Genomic DNA, 18,264 nt, shown 5'->3' on the forward strand with positions numbered 1-18,264 from the left:
ATTTAATTTAATTACAACTTTAATCAACAAAACACAATAAAACAGATCAGAAGACACACTGGCATTATCGAATGCACATAGATGCTCAAGAAATTACATTTAAATGGATCATTCTAAAAACAAGTGCCATTTGTGTCACACATGTACGGTACATATGTGTAAATAATTGTGAACAACAGTGAACAGGTGATGCCAACTTTTACTGTGTAAATATGGAATTAATTTGATAAAATGCATGAACTGAGCATTGTGTCAAGTGTCTATGAAAGATATGGGCGGTTCTAGACCCTTTTTGTGTAAAAACAGCCCCCGTCTGTTATTTTAGCCCCCTGAAACTATCAAAACTTATTTGAAAAGTATCATTTTTACTTCAGAAAAAAAAAAAAAAAAACTCAGGAGATATTGAGGCTGGAAACGGGCGTCTCTCAAAATCACTGTTTCACGAAAAGTCCCATGTAAAAGGTCATATTTTCTTTGATTTGTTTGATTATTTGCTAGCCTGCACTAGGGATGCACCGATACCACTTTTTCCAGAACGAGTCCGATACCAATACTTTCATTTTTGGTACTCGCCGATACCGATACCTGTATTTTCACTGCATTTGTCATTTTTAAATGTATTGGTAGAGAGACCAAAAGAATATAAATCATATTAGTTGGCTTAATTTGTTCATCAAATAAATATTTCCTTCAGTTATTTCCATGCTTAATTAAGCCTGCTAAAATGCATTGTATGAGCTTATGTTACTTGATCTTTTTGTAAAGTTACAAAAGGTAGCCTATTTAGTCAAGAGCAGTGAGTGATTTATGTTTGATTAACATTAAATATACATTAAATTATTTAAATTTGAATATACTGTCTATGTTCACTTGAATTCGTCAGTAGCCTACAAGCAAGAGACGAGAAAGACAAATCAATTCAGTATTCGCGCGTTTTGGATGTTTGTGTTCATGGAACTTCTTGACCTGCAAACATCCTGTAATAATTTAGGGAATCACTCATTATACATAAATCAGGTAACAGTTCATGTTTTACTTACATATACGATTTAGTTTTAATCCAAATAACACGTGCTGAGTAAACGATCAGCAATCAAGAGCATTCAACAGAAGTGCGCTCTCTCTCTCTCTCTCTCTCTCTCTCGTCAGTTAACGTAAATAATAAGCTACATGCCTCGTTTTACTTTCTTTGCCATTGACATTTGACTGAACTACAAACTTTCCACTGACGTCTGCTCGACCAGCTCTCGCGTCTGTGCCGCTGTGCACTCAATCCACTGCTCGTTTTTCCCTTATCAGCTCGCGCACCACAGCTATGTGTTACTATATTTCATTTAATATTCCACTGATAAGATACATTTACTTCATAGACAGCCTTCTTTTTTTATCCCCATTATACTTTATGTTGTCCGTGTTTATTTGTCAGGACACAAGAGTACAAACGCTGCCTGGTATCGGTTGTTGTTATCGGAGCGAGTAAGAGGACATGAGCTCAGTATCGGCCCGATACTGATACTGGTATCGGTGCATCCCTAGCCTGCACCATTCAATGTCTGAGGAAATTTGCCATCTCAAATTAGCTAGCCATAGAACAGAGATACAGATGATATTTCAGAAGAAAAAAAACACATCAAAATGTGTTGTAATGCCTGATTTCTTTAGTAAAGATCACTCCGAACATCCTCCAATGGTAACTTGTTGGTTGTAAAAAAAAACACCTAAGCAAGTCAGCCTTTAGTCATTTCAGTCCCATGCTTTGGTACTCTCTACCTGACAACCTACATGCAATCGGCTCAATATGCACTTTTAAGAAGTATCTCAAAACACCTTTGTTCACTGGGACATTTCCTTGATTTATTTTATTGTATTTAATTTTATTATCTTATCTCTATCATGTGTGTATGTATGATTTTCATTTCTGTGAATGCACACATGTATTTCTCTAAGGCAGGGATGGGCAACTTCGGTCCTGGAGGGCCACTGTCCTACAGAGTTTAGCTTCAACCCTAATCAAACACACCTGAACGAGCTAATCAAGGTCCTCAGGATTACTAGAAAATTACAGGCAGGTGATTTTTTCAGGGTTGGAGCTAAACTCTGTAGGACAGTGGCCCTCCAGGACCGAAGTTGCCCATCCCTGCTCTAAGGTAAAGCACTTTTTAAACAATATTTTTAAAAGGTGCAATACATACAGGCTAAAGCTTTGCCTTCTTACTTACTCCTTATACAGTTACACTTGGTTCGGTATTGACTTTGAAATTCCATACTACTCAAAAACTGTTGTTAGATATCTATCTGCAGTGTGCCCATGCCGGCTGCTCGAGTTATCAGAGAGTAGCTTATTGATATCTGCAGTTGCAGGTAGTATTTTTATGAGGTGTTTTTTCGGGAGCAGTGATGTATTTGGGTTAATGTTTTCCACATTGAGCACTCTAGCCGTATTTGGGCTTAGCCACCACAGAACAATAGCGCTTCGCCCATATTTATAGTGACAATATTATTCTGTCTGTATGTCAGTATCTCTGATAAGTGCTTCTCTATCTGCTTGAATGAGTGCCGTAAATGAGGTGTCAGAGTCAAGGAGTCTCTGTGTCTCTTTAAGCATTTCTGCTCGTGTTTAACATAAGGAGAAATAATCACGTCTCCCATGCTCTTCATGTGAGAAGCACTATCTGTGTGGCATGAGTGTCTGTTAACAGCCATCACAGTGTTTATGGTGCACGACAAGCAAAGAAATTGATGTTCTGTGTCTTGCACTGAAATGTTTTTGATTCATGTTTTTGGTTTATTTGTGTAAATGTGTGTACTCAGGGCCTAAAATTTACACTCGCCAAGTGCCAAATGAAAGTAAAAATCGGCATTGGTGACTGTATGAAATGGTGTCAGTCGCCAGTTGGCCAGTAACAATTATGTAAAAAAACGCCTGTCTCAGCGAGGATCCTAGTAAACATAGTTTGTTATATCGTAAGTGAACGCAAACACAAAACACATTATCCGTGCGTGCATTCGGTCTTAAAGTGACAGCATCCTAATAATCCTGCATTTTTAATGTTAACCAAACAACAAAGGACAAAGAAAAAACACTCACTGTTCTTGAACTTTAAAAGGATATGAATACTATGCAGTGTTATTTATTTGATTAGCCTACTTTATTTAATTTCGGTACCTGAAAACTATTAGACCTGGCTGAAGAGCACTGTTTATTTTATTTGTATGTACTGTATTATAGTTAAGCTAGTAGTTTTAGCTGTGGTATCAAATTGGAATAGAGGAATGTGAATTTTCACTGGTATTTACAATGTTGGTGTCATAACTGCCTGTTTTTGTGTCATGGCTGATAAAAAATATTTTTGGCCGGTAAATTTTCTTTTGTGGCAGGTGTGGCAAAAAATTAGTTTTAGGCCCTGTGTGTACTGTACCGAGATCCCTGTATCTGTTTTTTTGAGATGGTACAATGTAGTTCATTAAAACACAAAAAAATCACTTTATCAAACTAAAAAAGGTACCCATTCTATTAAAGCATGCAGCCTATTACATTCGCTCACACACACACACACCTGTATAAAAGGCACTCCGGAGCGCTCGATGGCGACCACTCCGACGGTTTGACTGAGCTCCAGGTCTAGGACGAGGATTTCTCTGGGGTACAACAGCAGCATGTGGTTTCTCTTAGATGGCAGATATGACAGCTGGAGACAGTCATTAAGAGTCACTGCTTCAGCCCTGCAATCAAACACACACACATAGCCAGGTCACTTTTAAAACATCAATTTATCCTGCTTCAGTGTTTATCAATGGCCCAACCAGCTTTTGCATACAATTCTACAACACAAATCAGATCACTATGCATCTTTATCCAAAGGTGTTCAATGGTAAATGGTCTTGCGTAGTCAATTGCTGTGAGGTAATTGGTGTCGTCACTATCTGACTACTTGATCTGTTTGTGCTTCTCAATTAAAGGGTTAGTTCACCCAAAAATGAAAATTCTGTCATCATTTACTCACTCTCATGTCGTTCCAAACCCATAAGACTTTAGTTCATCTTCAGAACACAAATAAAGATCTTTTAATGAAATCTGAGAGATTCTGTCGCTCCATTGACAGAGGGAGGTTCAAAAAGTTGATAAAGAGATAAAATATGGCGTTAGAATTGTTGCATTATTCCAAATAAATAGATTTGCAGCGATTTACAAATGCACAGAAAGCGGTTCACAAATAAATGCCAGGCAGAGTTGTGTTTGTGACATAAAACACATTTGTAAATATATATTTTTTATTTGCAAATCTCATTTTATTTATTTGTGAGTTTTATAATTTTTTCTGAAACTCTTTACATTTATTTGTGGATCTTAATCTATTTATTTGTGAATTTGATACATTTTTGTGAATCTCTTTGCATTTGTTTGTGAAACTCAATCTATTCATTTGGAATAATGCAACAATTTTAACCCCATAATAAAGGAGTGGAAGCACAATTGTTGATGTTTGTGGTTGCCAGATCTAAATAGCTTAAATCTCCCAAATTACCCAAACAGAGCTTTTCTCTTACATTTTATTCCCCATGTTTTACTTAGTCGGTGCAATCTGGCAACCCTGCGCGCGCGCTCTACACTGCGGAAAAAGCACTGATCTCCACAGCGTGGAGCATGAACATTTCTTCTGTTTGCATGAAATTGTTATACAGCCAGTCTGTTTCTTCACAAGCCACTTGTGCTGTTTGTGTGACTAAATCACACAATAACTAAATCACACAATCTAAATGAGTTTCACTGTTCTATTTTTTTAAGTTTTTACCAGTTTTCATGATGTGTCGTGTATCAGTTGAAAACGACAGCCACTGCCCGTTTTCAGTGTGTATCAACAAGTAGACTATTCTTCTTTGCAGTACGAATTTGCTGAGCGATCTGGATCTGTACTTTGTCTCATTTCCAACCGAAATGTGTCGCTTAGAAGATCTAATGTGAAGACGCATCACAAAGCGCTCATCTAACGTTAAATCATGCCATTTGTATTGACTTGCTGTATGAGGAAGTTGTAGTTGGTTAAATGAAGTCTGATGGTTTGAAATTAACACCCGCCAAATGCGGCTAAAAATTAACTTTGGCGGTATCGCTGTCAAATCATGTTTTTATGTTTACTCACTTTGCTGGGGAAATTCGTGTAAACCAAATCTGCGCGGATTTTGCGCAAATACTCGTGCAAAACCGTTAACTGTCTCTTCTCTTTCTCTGTAGTTTCTCAAATGAGAATAATCGTGATTAATTATCGCGATTATAATTTTGAGCAAAATAATCGTGATTATCATTTTAGCCATTATCGTGCAGCCCTAGCAGAATGTTTTCAAAAATAAGAAATAATGTTTCTTGAGCATCAAATCAGCATACTAGAATAATTTATAAAGGATCATGTGATATTTAAGTGAAGACATTACATTAGTTTTAATAGGTTTGCATGCTCTTTTTGTCCACTTCATTCCTCTTAACATTATATATGCGTGTATGTCTTTAAATGATAAATGCACTGCCTGTCATGTGAGAGTAATTACATGAAACAAAAATGAACCAGTACAGATGTTATGTCCATGGCAATGCTTTTTTCACTACTGTAAACTGGCAGATGTTTTCCATACACAGCGTGAAGACTCAATCGATTTTCATGTTCGTTTTTCCCATTATCATTTATTATCAATTTTATCTATTTGTTGTTGCAGCCCTGGAAATGATCATTTCTCCCTCTGAAAACTGGTACATAACAACCCTGACACACACTAATGTTGTCTCTGGGAGAGCCGTAGATGAAACAAACAAAAGCATGTATAAATTACACATGCTGTGATCCAGTTGCTTTCAAAATACATGAATGAAAAAAAAGAAATGAGAAATGAGAACACAGAAATGCAAAATTGTTTCTAGAACAAAAATAAACCAACCACAATAAAAACAGCTATTAACAACATTCATCTTGCCTAGTTGTATATGGCATTATAATATTCCTGCAATAGAATCCCAAGCATTCGGAAGCAGTGTGGCGTTTCTCCTGACTGAAAGTTGTGTTAGTGGTTATTTAACTTTTGAGGACATCTGAGCACTTATAGAAGACACTGAAAAGTGCAGTCATTACTTGAGTAAGGCTGAGAACCGTGTTGTCATAAGCGGTGTCCTGCGTAGTATTGCATTTCTGACGCCTCTGTTCCGCAATATAATGGGAGAACTGTGCATGTATCTGTATACATGTGATAAGCCCTGTTAGCACAGTTATTAGCAGCAAAATTTTGGCTAGATCCGCCATTGCACAGACTTGCCTCATGTAAACAAAGGAGATACCAGCGCACAATCTGACGTCAAACAAAGAAGATAACAGCGCGAGCTCCGACGTCACGAGCCACAATCTCCGTTTCTGAAAATCTTCACCCTGGCAGGAGTTGGCAAAGGTTCGGTTTCAGTGACCTGATACTGCATTTGCGCGTGGACGAACGGCCAAACCGCATAGCAAAAGCTGAGGTTTTGAAAATACCCATGTTCGTGTGGACAGGGCCTAAAACAGCAACATAAAATATCCCAGGCCTGGTCCTCTCTCACCCTTCACTGTCGTCATCCCATGGGACTCCAGGCCGGTGTGTCGTACAGGTATCTGCCTCTTATTAGCAAATCGCTCCACCGGCTCTCTTCACCCTGATTTATACCACAGTAACATTAATAAAACTTTAATACATTAGCTCATCAATTAAACATGATTTCTGCCCGAGTCCCATCGGATTGCTTTCATTCAGCTGTGGAGGTGAAGACGACAACTCCCATGATTCCACGGAATCCACGCTCATTCACACTGATATTGTTATAGTTTTGAATTAGCGACCACTAGCGAGGAAACTTAGGGTGAATTCAGGGTTGATCGGGACACTTTTTTCCTGAATTCACCCTACATACTGTGTGATGGAGAGACACTGAATTTGTCTTCCATCACTGTTTTTACTGTTTCTATACATTTTTTTATATTTACGTGGGGTTTGCTGTTTTATATTTCTCATTTTAGCTGAGTGGGAGTGGCCTTAAGGAGAGCATGAACTGCAGTGCTTACTGCTCATTTTAGCTATTTATGGAAATGTTGTGCAAATGTATGTGTTGGTTTTATCCGTCCTATTTTGTTGTACTTATTGATTTGTTTTAACTCTTGTTCTTAATCATATTGTGTATTTATTAATCATGGTAAAGCAAGAGTTCATTTTAGAAAAAAAAATTAATCCAATTAATAGGCGGAAAAATGTGTGTATTTAATGCAGCCGTCACTAGTGGAAGGGGGATTGGGTGGATCATGGTTTTTGAGATTTGAATAAGGTTATTAAAGCGCTGCAAAAATGCACTGAAACTCTGGCCTCAGATAAAGAGGAGAGTTTGTACTGTTTTAGTACACAACAGTTCTAGTTTTTATTAATAACATCTTTTATTTCTCTTACCATATTTATTTGCACATTTTTGCACATCTGCTGTTAAACATCTTTTTGGATGCCAACATCGCCCTGGTTTTTACTTCATGGTGCGATTCTCCTTGTGACCGTTCGGGTCTCTATCACACTGTGCCTTTAGGTAATTAGTTTAAACGATTTTAATAAAAAAAAAAAAAAAAAAAAAAAAAAAATAATATATATATATATATATATATATATATATATATATATATATATATATATATATATTTTTACTTATTTGATTGAAAGTACTTTTTAAAATAATTACAAAGGAATAATAAATAAAAACAATTGTATGTTTGTGATTTCTATGTAATTTTCAATTAACTAAATATAGCTTCAAAACATTCAAGCAAACAGTCAGTAATAACAAATAAACAAATTACAAGCAATTAACAAATAGTGCGGGCCCAATGTGATAATTAACCAAACTGTGTTTGTGAACACAACCATATTAAGGACTCAAATGTAGGACTGACAACTGTATTTTGTTGCTGTGTGAACATGACCATGAACATGAATATTTAATATATGATAAAAATCAGTCAAAATCATATGGGGGTGAATCTCAATAAATATTTATCTGTCACATTTGACCACATAACTCCAAAAAAAGAAGCCGGCCTGAACAGCATTCATGAGAAAATATTATTGCAGACTCCCTAGTTATTTGTATGGACATTTTAAAATTATCAGGCTTAAAATGCCAGAGCAAAGGAAGTGCAAGACAGAAAAATCATGATTAAAGGATTTGTCTGGAACTAAAAGAGCACGAAGTAAGTCAGGTTTGGCAGGGAGTATGTGGTTGGCAGCGAGCGTGGGATTGGTCAGGTGTGTGGTCCTGAGGAACTGTGGTCATCCATAACAGCGTCCCCTAAGCTAAGTCTCTCATTCTTCACTCCTACATGCGCATTCAGAAGAACACAAGCATACTCTTGCTCTCTCACACACACTCTTGTTCTTTTTTAACAACCACTTTGTCTATTTTACGCTACAGAGAGACGTTGTTTCTAAAAAGGGCCCTCGAGCTTGTGTGGCCTTCGGCTTGCGAAGAGAAAAAACAGGAACAGATATGAGGCTTTATTCCATAACGAGGAAAAAATACACACCACCCACATGACAGCATCATTAAAACCCAAAGTCAAGGCTGACCCGACTATCATCCGTGTTTACAAAAGTGTTTGTAACAGAGTGGGCAGAGTGAAAAATAATGATTACAGCTAAAAATACACAGACATTATGTTCCCTTTGATAGGTTCACTTCAATGCTGCGATAGTAGCTGATTCTATGGGTGGTAGCGATTGTCTGAAGCCTGTATAGACACGCCAATCCATTGTATTGTATATCCACGTCATCACGCCTTAGATTTCTTCTTTAAGAAGAGATTTATATGGCCTGTGCTTTCTTCAAAGTTATTTCATTGCTATTATTTGTACTTCAGCAGCTGAATTTCACATTCTCCTTGTGGCAAAGTGCAAGATCTTAGAAGCAGACTGGTATACTACTAATGCAGCTGCCTCTGACTTCACCAATGAAATTGGTTCAGTGCATCAGATGTATATTAGAATGCCAGCAATCGAGGATAAGTTCGCTGGCTTCTTCCTCCAAGTTGCGGCCTCGACTGCCATCAAAACCTTGCAGGATTGGGAACTCTAACATGGCAGCTGGTAGTGCTGCACACTATGGCTGTCTCACAGAGTTACAAAGCAGAGATATTCTCAAGCACATGGATGAAGGAGCTGGTTTAAACCCCGAGGCAGTCAAAGAGCTCCATCGTGCTCCCGATCCCCAACGGAGTCTGTCGTTAAACCACTGAAGCGCATTTGCCCTTCTTCATGCCACCCTCCAAAGTCTGGTCTGTCTTTAAGGGAATATGTCTTTGGGTAAACATTCACTTGTTTCTAGTTTTATGCAAGGGTTGAGACCTTTCTATCTTGTGACTGTTTCTTCTTGGGACCTGTCTGCAGTCTTAGATGGTCTTTCAGGGTCTTTTGTTGAGCCCATGTGTAACAGAATATCAGACTCAGACAGATAAGGATAGACTTTAATGCAGCAGATGGGAAGATGGTAAAAACAGGTAAGAAATTCAGAATAATAGCTGTACATGAAAATGAAAATAACTGGATGGTAATAGAGTTTACTATATTGCAGGAGATGGAGGAGATTGTGGAAGAGAGATTTAACCAAGGATGCACACAGCCGCGGTGCTCCCAAAGTGTAAGCTACTAACGTAGTGTTTAGTTCCCTATTTAGGGAACAGTGGGGGAAAGGGTTTACCCGTCACTTTCAATGCGGTACCCTTGGCTCAGGAGCCACCGAGGAGCACTGCAAATTGTATTGCTGGGAATGCCTGTTATTTGCAGTCGATTGACTTGGTGTTTGGAGACACACTGGGTTTGCAAACTTGAGTAGTCTAACCAAGGCAGCAGTGAGACACCAAAGCACAGCCGGACATTTACAAGCAACTGTGCTTTTGAAAACGTTTGGGGAAACCTGAGTGGATCTACAGCTCAATGAACAGATGCGCAGGGAAACGGAGCTCCACAACGAAAAGGTGAAGAAAAATGGGGAAATATTGAAAATACTGATAGATTGTGTCATATTTTTGGGTAAACAAGAACTTTCATTTCGGGGACACGATGAAAGCGCTGGATCCAGAAATAGAAGCAACTATTTGGAGATTCTTTCTTTTCTTGCTGAAAACAACACAGACTTACATTACCACCTGTCCACTAACAAAGTGTTTTGTGGGACGTCAGGCAAAATACAAAACGACCTGATCAATGGCACTGCTGAAGTGATGGGAGAAGAGAGAAAAAGGAGATTAATAAAGCACCCTTTCTCGCTGTTATGGTGGACGAGACGACAGAGGCGAGTAATGCAGCGCAGCTCGCACTGCGTTATGTGACTTCTCAGATTTGAAGAGGTTACAAGAGGCAAGCGAGCTGATGACATTGCTGCTCTTATTGTCAGTTTCTTGGAGGAATATGAATGTCTAGATAAAGTTGTGGCACAGTGTTTTGATGGCGCACCGGTCATGTCATCTAAAGTTAAGGAGAGGGCACCTATGGCCTTACTCATACACTGCTATGCACATCGACTGAATTTAGTACTGAGTCAAGGAGCCTCAAAGCTTAATGCAAGATATTTTTTGCCAACCTAAATGGCCTAGCTGCATTTTACCCCAGATCCCCTAGGCCAGTGGTTCTCAATTCCAGTCCTCAGGACCCCTTGCTCTGCACATTTTGTATGTCTCTCTTATCTGACACACTCAGTTCAGTTCATGGAGTCTCTCCTAATGAGCTGATGATCTGGTTCAGGTGTGTTAAATAAGGGAGACATACAAAATGTGCAGAGCAGCGGGTCCCGAGGACTGGAATTGAGAACCACTGCCCTAGGCACATGCAACTACTGGACGAAATCTGCCAGCGGCGTCTTCCTCCTGTGGCACCAACGTGGTGGCAATACACATCAAGATTGGTCAGTACAGGTTTGAGAAGAGAGATGCCCTAAAAAAAAGCTGTTTCACCACATACTGGAAACATCATGATGAGTATGACGAGGACTCTGTGCTGATGCATTTAATGCACATCTGGATGTTTTTGAGTTTTGTTTCGTGCTTCACACATTTAATGGGATTTTTGAGTATTCAGATGTGCTTTTTGCAATACTACAGAGCAAAACATTGGATGTATAATTCTGTCTGGCAAGGGTGTAGGAGTTTTGTGCATACTACCACCAACTCCACAGCACTGTTCTGGACCACATTCTTTGCCAGATACGGAATAGATTTCAAGACCATGAAAAATTGATGTTTCTCTCCCTCCTCGACCCCATACTTACATACTTAACACAGAGTGTCCCGGCTAAAAACAGAACTGACTGTAATGTACGCCATGACTGATTTTGAAGGGAAAAGTCCAGCTGATCTCCTTGATTTTCCCTCAGCAGAAAACTCTGTGAGAGCATGGGCCAGCTGTACACATCGCCATGTTTGGCGCTGACTGTCCCTGTGTCCACGGCTTCTGTCGAGCGGACACTCTCAGCCCTAAAGAGAATTAAAACCTATGCCAGAAATAAGACTGGACAGACTCGACTTTCAGCATTAGCCTTGATGGCGATAGAAAGGGACTTATTGCTGGAACTGAAATGCACAGATAACCTGTACAACAGTGTAATTGAAGTCTTCTTGAGGAAAGAAAGGAGGATGGATTTTGAGTACAAATAATCAGTAGTTTTGGTGAGTAGGCTATAATGCATTGTATTTAGCCTACATTTGTTTATACAGTTAACCCTGGCTAACCCAGCCCCCGTTTTTTCTGTTCTGAAAATGATAGATTTTTTTTTATTGTAAATTTATGATTGAAAATTCTTCTCTTTTTTTCATTTTCAATATTATTATATTATTTTCAACATTTTCATACTATTAAAATCGCGATTTTAAAATAAATAAATGTGGGTTTAAATAATTTTTAATGAAAAATACTTTGTACATATCACCTTAAAGAAATGTATGTCATACTTTTGATTGTTCAAAACAAGTTTTCAAGAGCCATTTATGCTTTTGCGTTTTCTTTCCTGTAGAATTTGCACAAAAACACAGAATTTGCCTTAATTTCAAATCCCAGGGAAAACCGTAATCCCCGGGGTTTCCGTGCTCGGAGAACTCAAAAGGTCCAACAAAAAAGCATGGAAAACCGAGAGCGGATGCTTCTGCTAGAGATGATGTATGTGGCACAGCTGTGGCTGCAGTCAAAGACATGTTGAATTGTGTTAATTGGGTTTCTTGCTTTAGTAATAGCTTTTTTTGCATTTTTGCTGATTAATCGGCACAGATAGTTGCTTCTTGGTTATCTGGAAAACTTTTGAACAGGATGAAGATGTGCAATTGTTTTTTTTACATTTCGTTTAAAGATCTTTTTTTTCATTTAGCATTGCACTTCAGAAACTACATAAGATATTTACATGTTTCCCAGAAGACAAAATAAGTACAATTTACCACAAGCATCCGATTCGAGAAGTTTTGATGCAACTTGCTTCCTTCTTTAGCATCAGTGAATGTTTTCACCTTTTGTAATAGTTTAATCAGTCCGTCAATTGTCCTTAGTGTGAAAAGATATATCTCAAAATCATATATTCACTGTTGTAAAGAGTTCAAATTTGCAAAAACAAAGAATGTGCAGGCCCTGGAGGATTTGTATATAGAGCTGCAGGCAGTTTAAGTGCAAGTCTCTGACCATCCAGATAATAAGACACGGTATTAAGATTCAAGGATATGCAAACTTTCGAACCTGTTCATTTGTGTAAATTAAGTTATCACTTTGTGCATTCATTCTCACTGCATGAGATACCCGTCTGTGATGCAACAGCCTGTTATACTGCATTTCTGTATAATATTGATGGTTTCTATAGCCGTGGCATCATAATGATAGTATTAAGAGGTGGATTCATTAAGGTAGGACACCCCTGAAGGCCTAGGTGTGAAATGCACAGCCCACTACTGTTAGGGAACAAGGGTTTCAGATGTTTTTATGAAGTCTTTCATAACTATTTAAAATAGACAGTGTAATGCACTATAGCTTTTCATTAAAAAAAAAAAAGCAATTTCAATACATTATAATGCTTCCTTTCTCTGGATACACCATTTAAACAGTATGGTGGATTATTCAAACAATAAGCCATTTGAGGCAGTAAGTTAAGCACAAAGTATATTTCAGCCAATGTAATAATAGATTTGTTTTAAATAGATTACATTTACACTTTCAAAGTATACTCCATTCACATCCATGGACCCTCTTGATGAAGAAAATGGCGTTACACTCACAGTCCACGGACGGCTGAAGTATACTTTGGGATTAAAATAGCCCAATTTTTGTGACCACGCAGACGGTGAGCTTACAACAGAGCATGTGCAAGAGACTTGAGTGCTTGAAAACAAAGTCCACTAACGTGTCTTTCTGTGTTCACGGTCAAAGGAGTCTACTTTGAAAAGCTAGTGCGCTACAACCTAGGATAGAGTATCATGAGTACAGTTTTCCTATTTCGTTTCACAAACTCTTGATTCGATTCATTTTAATTACATATGAAAATAATCTGTCATCTAATGCTGTGTAGTGTGAACCTACTCACGTGGTATTTTTACATTACATAAACGATTTTTCAAAATTAAAAACAGGACCCAAAACTATGCAACTCAATTGCTAATTATTCAACAGATACAACACAACCAACAACCGCTATGCTCTGTGCATTCAAACCAAAGTAAACTATAAATTGCATTTCTTGTTTAAACAATGTAATTTTAAAAAAAGTCACTTTCATCAAACTTTATAGGCTCTGAATGCGTGTATAAAATTGTATACATAAATCAAAACATTACATGCACAAACTCCAATAAAAGAGTAAAAAAAGAATGATTTCAAAATACTGAGAGTAGCACACAATAATGCTCTCTAACAGAAAAATGCATTCTAAATGTAATCTATTTAAAACAAATATATTATTACAATCAACTGAACTGTCTACATTATGAGCACTGTGGCATCAGGCTCTTGCGATGCTAATTTGTAGTGACAACAAAAGTGAAATGACAGCGTAGCGATTCCACAGAGGCTGTTAGTTTCCTAAGTGAATAAATAAAAAAATATTTATTTATTTTTGCTGATTAATCGGCACAGATAGTTGCTTCTTGGTTATCTGGAAAACTTTTGAACAGGATGAAGATGTGCAATTGTTTTTTTTACATTTCGTTTAAAGATCATATTTTTTTCATTTAGCATTGCACTTCAGAAACTACATAAGATATTTACATGTTTCCCAGAAGACAAAATAAGTACAATTTACCACAAGCATCCGATTCGAGAAGTTTTGATGCAACTAAATGCATCATGCTTCCTTCTTTAGCATCAGTGAATGTTTTCACCTTTTGTAATAGTTTAATCAGTCCGTCAATTGTCCTTAGTGTGAAAATAAATATCTTAAAATCATATATTCACTGTTGTAAAGAGTTCAAATTTGCAGATTATGCTAAAAAACGAAAACAAAGAATGTGCAGGCCCTGGAGGATTTGTATATAGAACTGCAGGCAGTTTAAGTGCGAGTCTCTGACCATCCAGATAATAAGACACGGTATTAAGATTCAAGGATATGCAAACTTTTGAACCTTTTCATTTGTGTAAATTAAGTTATTACTTTGTCTTTTAGACTATATGTAAACTTATGTTTGGAGAAACAGCTTATTCAGGACAGTACTAAAAAATGTTTTAATGATATATATATAAAATATAAATATAAATATATTTTTAATGATCCCTCTTATTTTGCCTTGTATTTTCTGCAAGGGTTAGGAAAACGTATGAGCATAACTGTGTTCAATATATGGCCTAATTTTATGTACAGTGCAAAAGGGTGCGCTGTAGATTCCCCTGCCCACCCATGCGGCTCCTCTTGCCCGGGCCTAATGGCCAATGTTTCTCTTGTGTGTGCAAAATTTCAAGACATTTTAAGCAGGCCTCAAAAGCACTAACATCACACTTCACAACATAAAGCGCTTACAACACACTTCGCAAGTGTGTCAAGCGTGAACTCATGAACCTGCATGTGACAAATGGCCTGCAATGAATTCTTTGCCTCCACATTGTGCTTTAAAACGCTATGCACACCTAGCTGTGGATTATACCTTGCTTTAATTAACCCTGACTTTATTTTATGGCAAACATTTTTTAACAAGATTCATTGAAATAAATAACTGCACAGCACACCTATTAAATGTGTAAAACTACGGTGTAGTGGTATGCCTGCTGTGTAGCCAACAGGAAAATGTCTTGACGTTTACTATGTTGCTTGAATTTGTTCTAAATAAATGCATATAGGTCGACATAAGTTGCACTAATGTCCTAAATTTGTTCCTGTGAACATGAATTTTTTTTCTTCGATTATCCAACAACTGAAACCGTCAAATCTAGCCCATTGGCAAAGCAAGGTTGACTGCTTGATAAGTTTGCCTGATAACTATATACTAGGTCCTATATACTTGCAAAAGTATTCGTTTCCTTTTAATTTTTTTCTACATTTTGTTGTTACAGCCTTATGCTAAACAGCTTAAGTTTTGTTGTTTTTTCACATCAATCTACACTCCATAACGACAAAGCAAAACACATATTTGTGATAATTTTGCACATTTATTAAAAATAAAAATAAAAAATATTTTAATTGCATAAGTATTCATACCCTTTTTTGGGACAATTGAAATTTAGCTCAGAAGCATTCCAATTTCGCTGGATCATCTTTGATATGTTTTACACTTCGGATGGAGTTAGCCTGTGCCATATTCAACTGAATGGGCATGATCTGGAAAGGCACACACCTCTCAATAAAAGGACTAACAGCTGAAAATGCATATCAGAAAAACCGAGCCATGAGGTCAAAGGAACTGTCTGCAGAGCACACCGTGTCGAGACACAGATCTGGGGAAGACTACAAAGTTTCACAAAAAGCATGGAGCCTCCATAATCCTTAATGAAAGCAGATTGTAACAACCAGGACACTTCCTAGACCTGTCCTGGCCAAACTGAGCAATCGATGGAGAAGGACCTTGGTTAGAGGGGTGACCAAGAAGCTGATGGTCACTCTGGTCGAGCTCCCTGCAAAACCAGTCACATGGTCAATTTTTGGAAATTGAGATGTATACATCATCTGAAAGCTGAATAAATAAGCTTTCCATTGATGTATGGTTCAACAACTATTGAAAATCTGGAATCTGAGGGTGCAAAAAAACCGAAACATTGAGAAAATCTCCTTTAAAGTTGTCCATTTATGTTGGCGATTGTGCGGCATTCACTCACAAAAATAAATGTTTTATATATTTACGGGAGGAAATTTACAAAATATCTTCATGGAACATGATCTTTACTTAATATCCTCATGATTTTTGGCATAAAAGAAAAATCGATCATTTTGACCCATACAATGTATTGTTGGCTTTTGCCACAAATATACCCGTGCGACATGTGACTGGTTTTGTGATCCAGGGTCACATATAGAGGTTGGGAGAAACTTACACTCCACCAATCTGGGCTTTACAGCAGACTGGCCAGACTCAAGCCTCTTCTCAGTGAAGACACAATATAGTTGCACTATATCTTTCAACGTACCTTCTGATGTTCATTTATGTTTATTTAGTGCTGTAACTATTAGTAAAGCGGAAGAGATTATCAGTTCACATGCGCTCCTGCTTTGCCTGAACTGTGTTACATCAATCTTTCACACCACATTAAAAAGTGACAAAACAGCCTTTATTGTTTGAATATCGTTACAAAAAAAGTTTGAAAGCTGAGACTGTCGCATTTCAAAAGTAACAGATGTGCAAAGCTTGTAGCATCATACCCAAAATGTCTTGAGGCCCTGATTTTCAATATCACAAATCTGTTTTTTTGCTTTGTCATTATGGTGTCTGGAGTGTAGATTGATGTGTGAAAAAAGTAATTTAAAGCAGTTTAGCATAAGGCTGCATAACAAAAAAGAGGTATGAATACATTCGCAAGGCACTGTAGGTCCTATAAGACTACTAAAAGTCTATGGTTAAAGCGCTACTTAAAGGTCATATACTGCAAATGCATTTTCTGCAGAAACATCTCTATAGAGGACAGTATAGAGAGCAGATAGGAAATGCAGTGGGAGAGTGTGATGGGAAAATACAACAAGGATTCGAACTCGGATTGCCCGAGTGTGTGTCAGAGCGCTACGCACAAGGCTATTGGCTTCAACCATTCATTATTAAATTCCTTACTGGTTCTTATTTAAGTGGTGTAAGACAAGCATATACTGTTGCTCAAATTGAGAATTAGTGATTTTAAAAACCTAATCTCAAAGGATGCAGCTTGTTGAAGAGAGGTGTGCTATAACTTTTCTAAAATGACTTACGATCATTTTCCTAGTGATAAAATGGGCAAAACGTTCTGATAGACTTACAGGAGGGAGCCGAGCCATATAAAGAGACTAGAATGTTTTGATTTGGGCCAGTGACCGACCACAACACATTGTACTGGTGAGTGGAGAAAAAAAAGTTTTGAAACGCACGATGAAAACACCCCACTGCATTAAGCATAACAAGAGGACTCTGTACGCTCCATAAAGAGGGAGGAAAATGGTCATGAAAAACTAAATTATGATTGTTTTTGTTGCAAAACTTGAATGCTATTATTAGTGGAATGGAAAAAAAACTATGATATGAGCCCTTTAAAATTCACTCTACAGTTGTGTCTGTTGCTCTCTCACTATCTATTCCATCTAAATTGCAGGACTAATGAGATCTGAATGGGCTTTCTTTTGGTTTAGAGGAAGGAAATCAATTCTGGGAATAAGCTGAATCAATCAGACTGTAGGAGGCAATGGGACGTGGGTTGGGGAAACCCGACTGCTAATAAGAAAGCAGTCAACAGAAGAAGAGTGAGACAAGGTGCTCCACTAAGACCTGCTATCATTCAATCAGACAGTGAGAGACACGATCGATGGAAAATAAAACCACATGAAAAACTCCCACTGACATCACAGAGCAAAACAATGAGCACATAGATGGAGGAAGACCAGAAAGATGAATCAGGAGGAATCAGACAAATACAGTTTGACTGACTGAATGTCAAAGGAGAGAGAGAGAGAGAGAGAGAGAGAGAGAGAGAGAGAGAGATTAGGAGAGAGAGAGAGAGAGAGAGAGAGAGAGAGAGAGAGAGAGAGAGATTAGGAGAGAGAGAGAGAGAGAGAGAGGGAGAGAGAGAGATTAAGAGAGAGAGAAAGTGAATGTG

At 37.8% G+C, this 18,264-nt stretch overlaps 1 protein-coding gene across 3 annotated transcripts in view; it reads right to left on the bottom strand.

Annotated features, from left to right (window-relative positions):
- The window catches only part of wdr11 (WD repeat domain 11), a 98,940-nt gene that overhangs the window by 61,963 nt on the left and 18,713 nt on the right, over window positions 1-18,264 (bottom strand). For all 3 annotated transcript variants that reach the window (XR_014603562.1, XM_084093292.1, XM_084093291.1), the window contains exon 6: window positions 3,558-3,723. Coding sequence is in view for 2 of the 3 variants with exons in the window: in XM_084093292.1 (XP_083949418.1) it covers window positions 3,558-3,723 (166 nt within the window). In the remaining variant the exon portion in view is untranslated. The remainder of the gene's footprint in view (window positions 1-3,557; window positions 3,724-18,264) is intronic.

The sequence above is a fragment of the Abramis brama genome (assembly GCF_963993115.1).
Source record: "Abramis brama genome assembly, chromosome: 19".
Lineage (NCBI taxonomy): Eukaryota > Metazoa > Chordata > Actinopteri > Cypriniformes > Leuciscidae > Abramis > Abramis brama.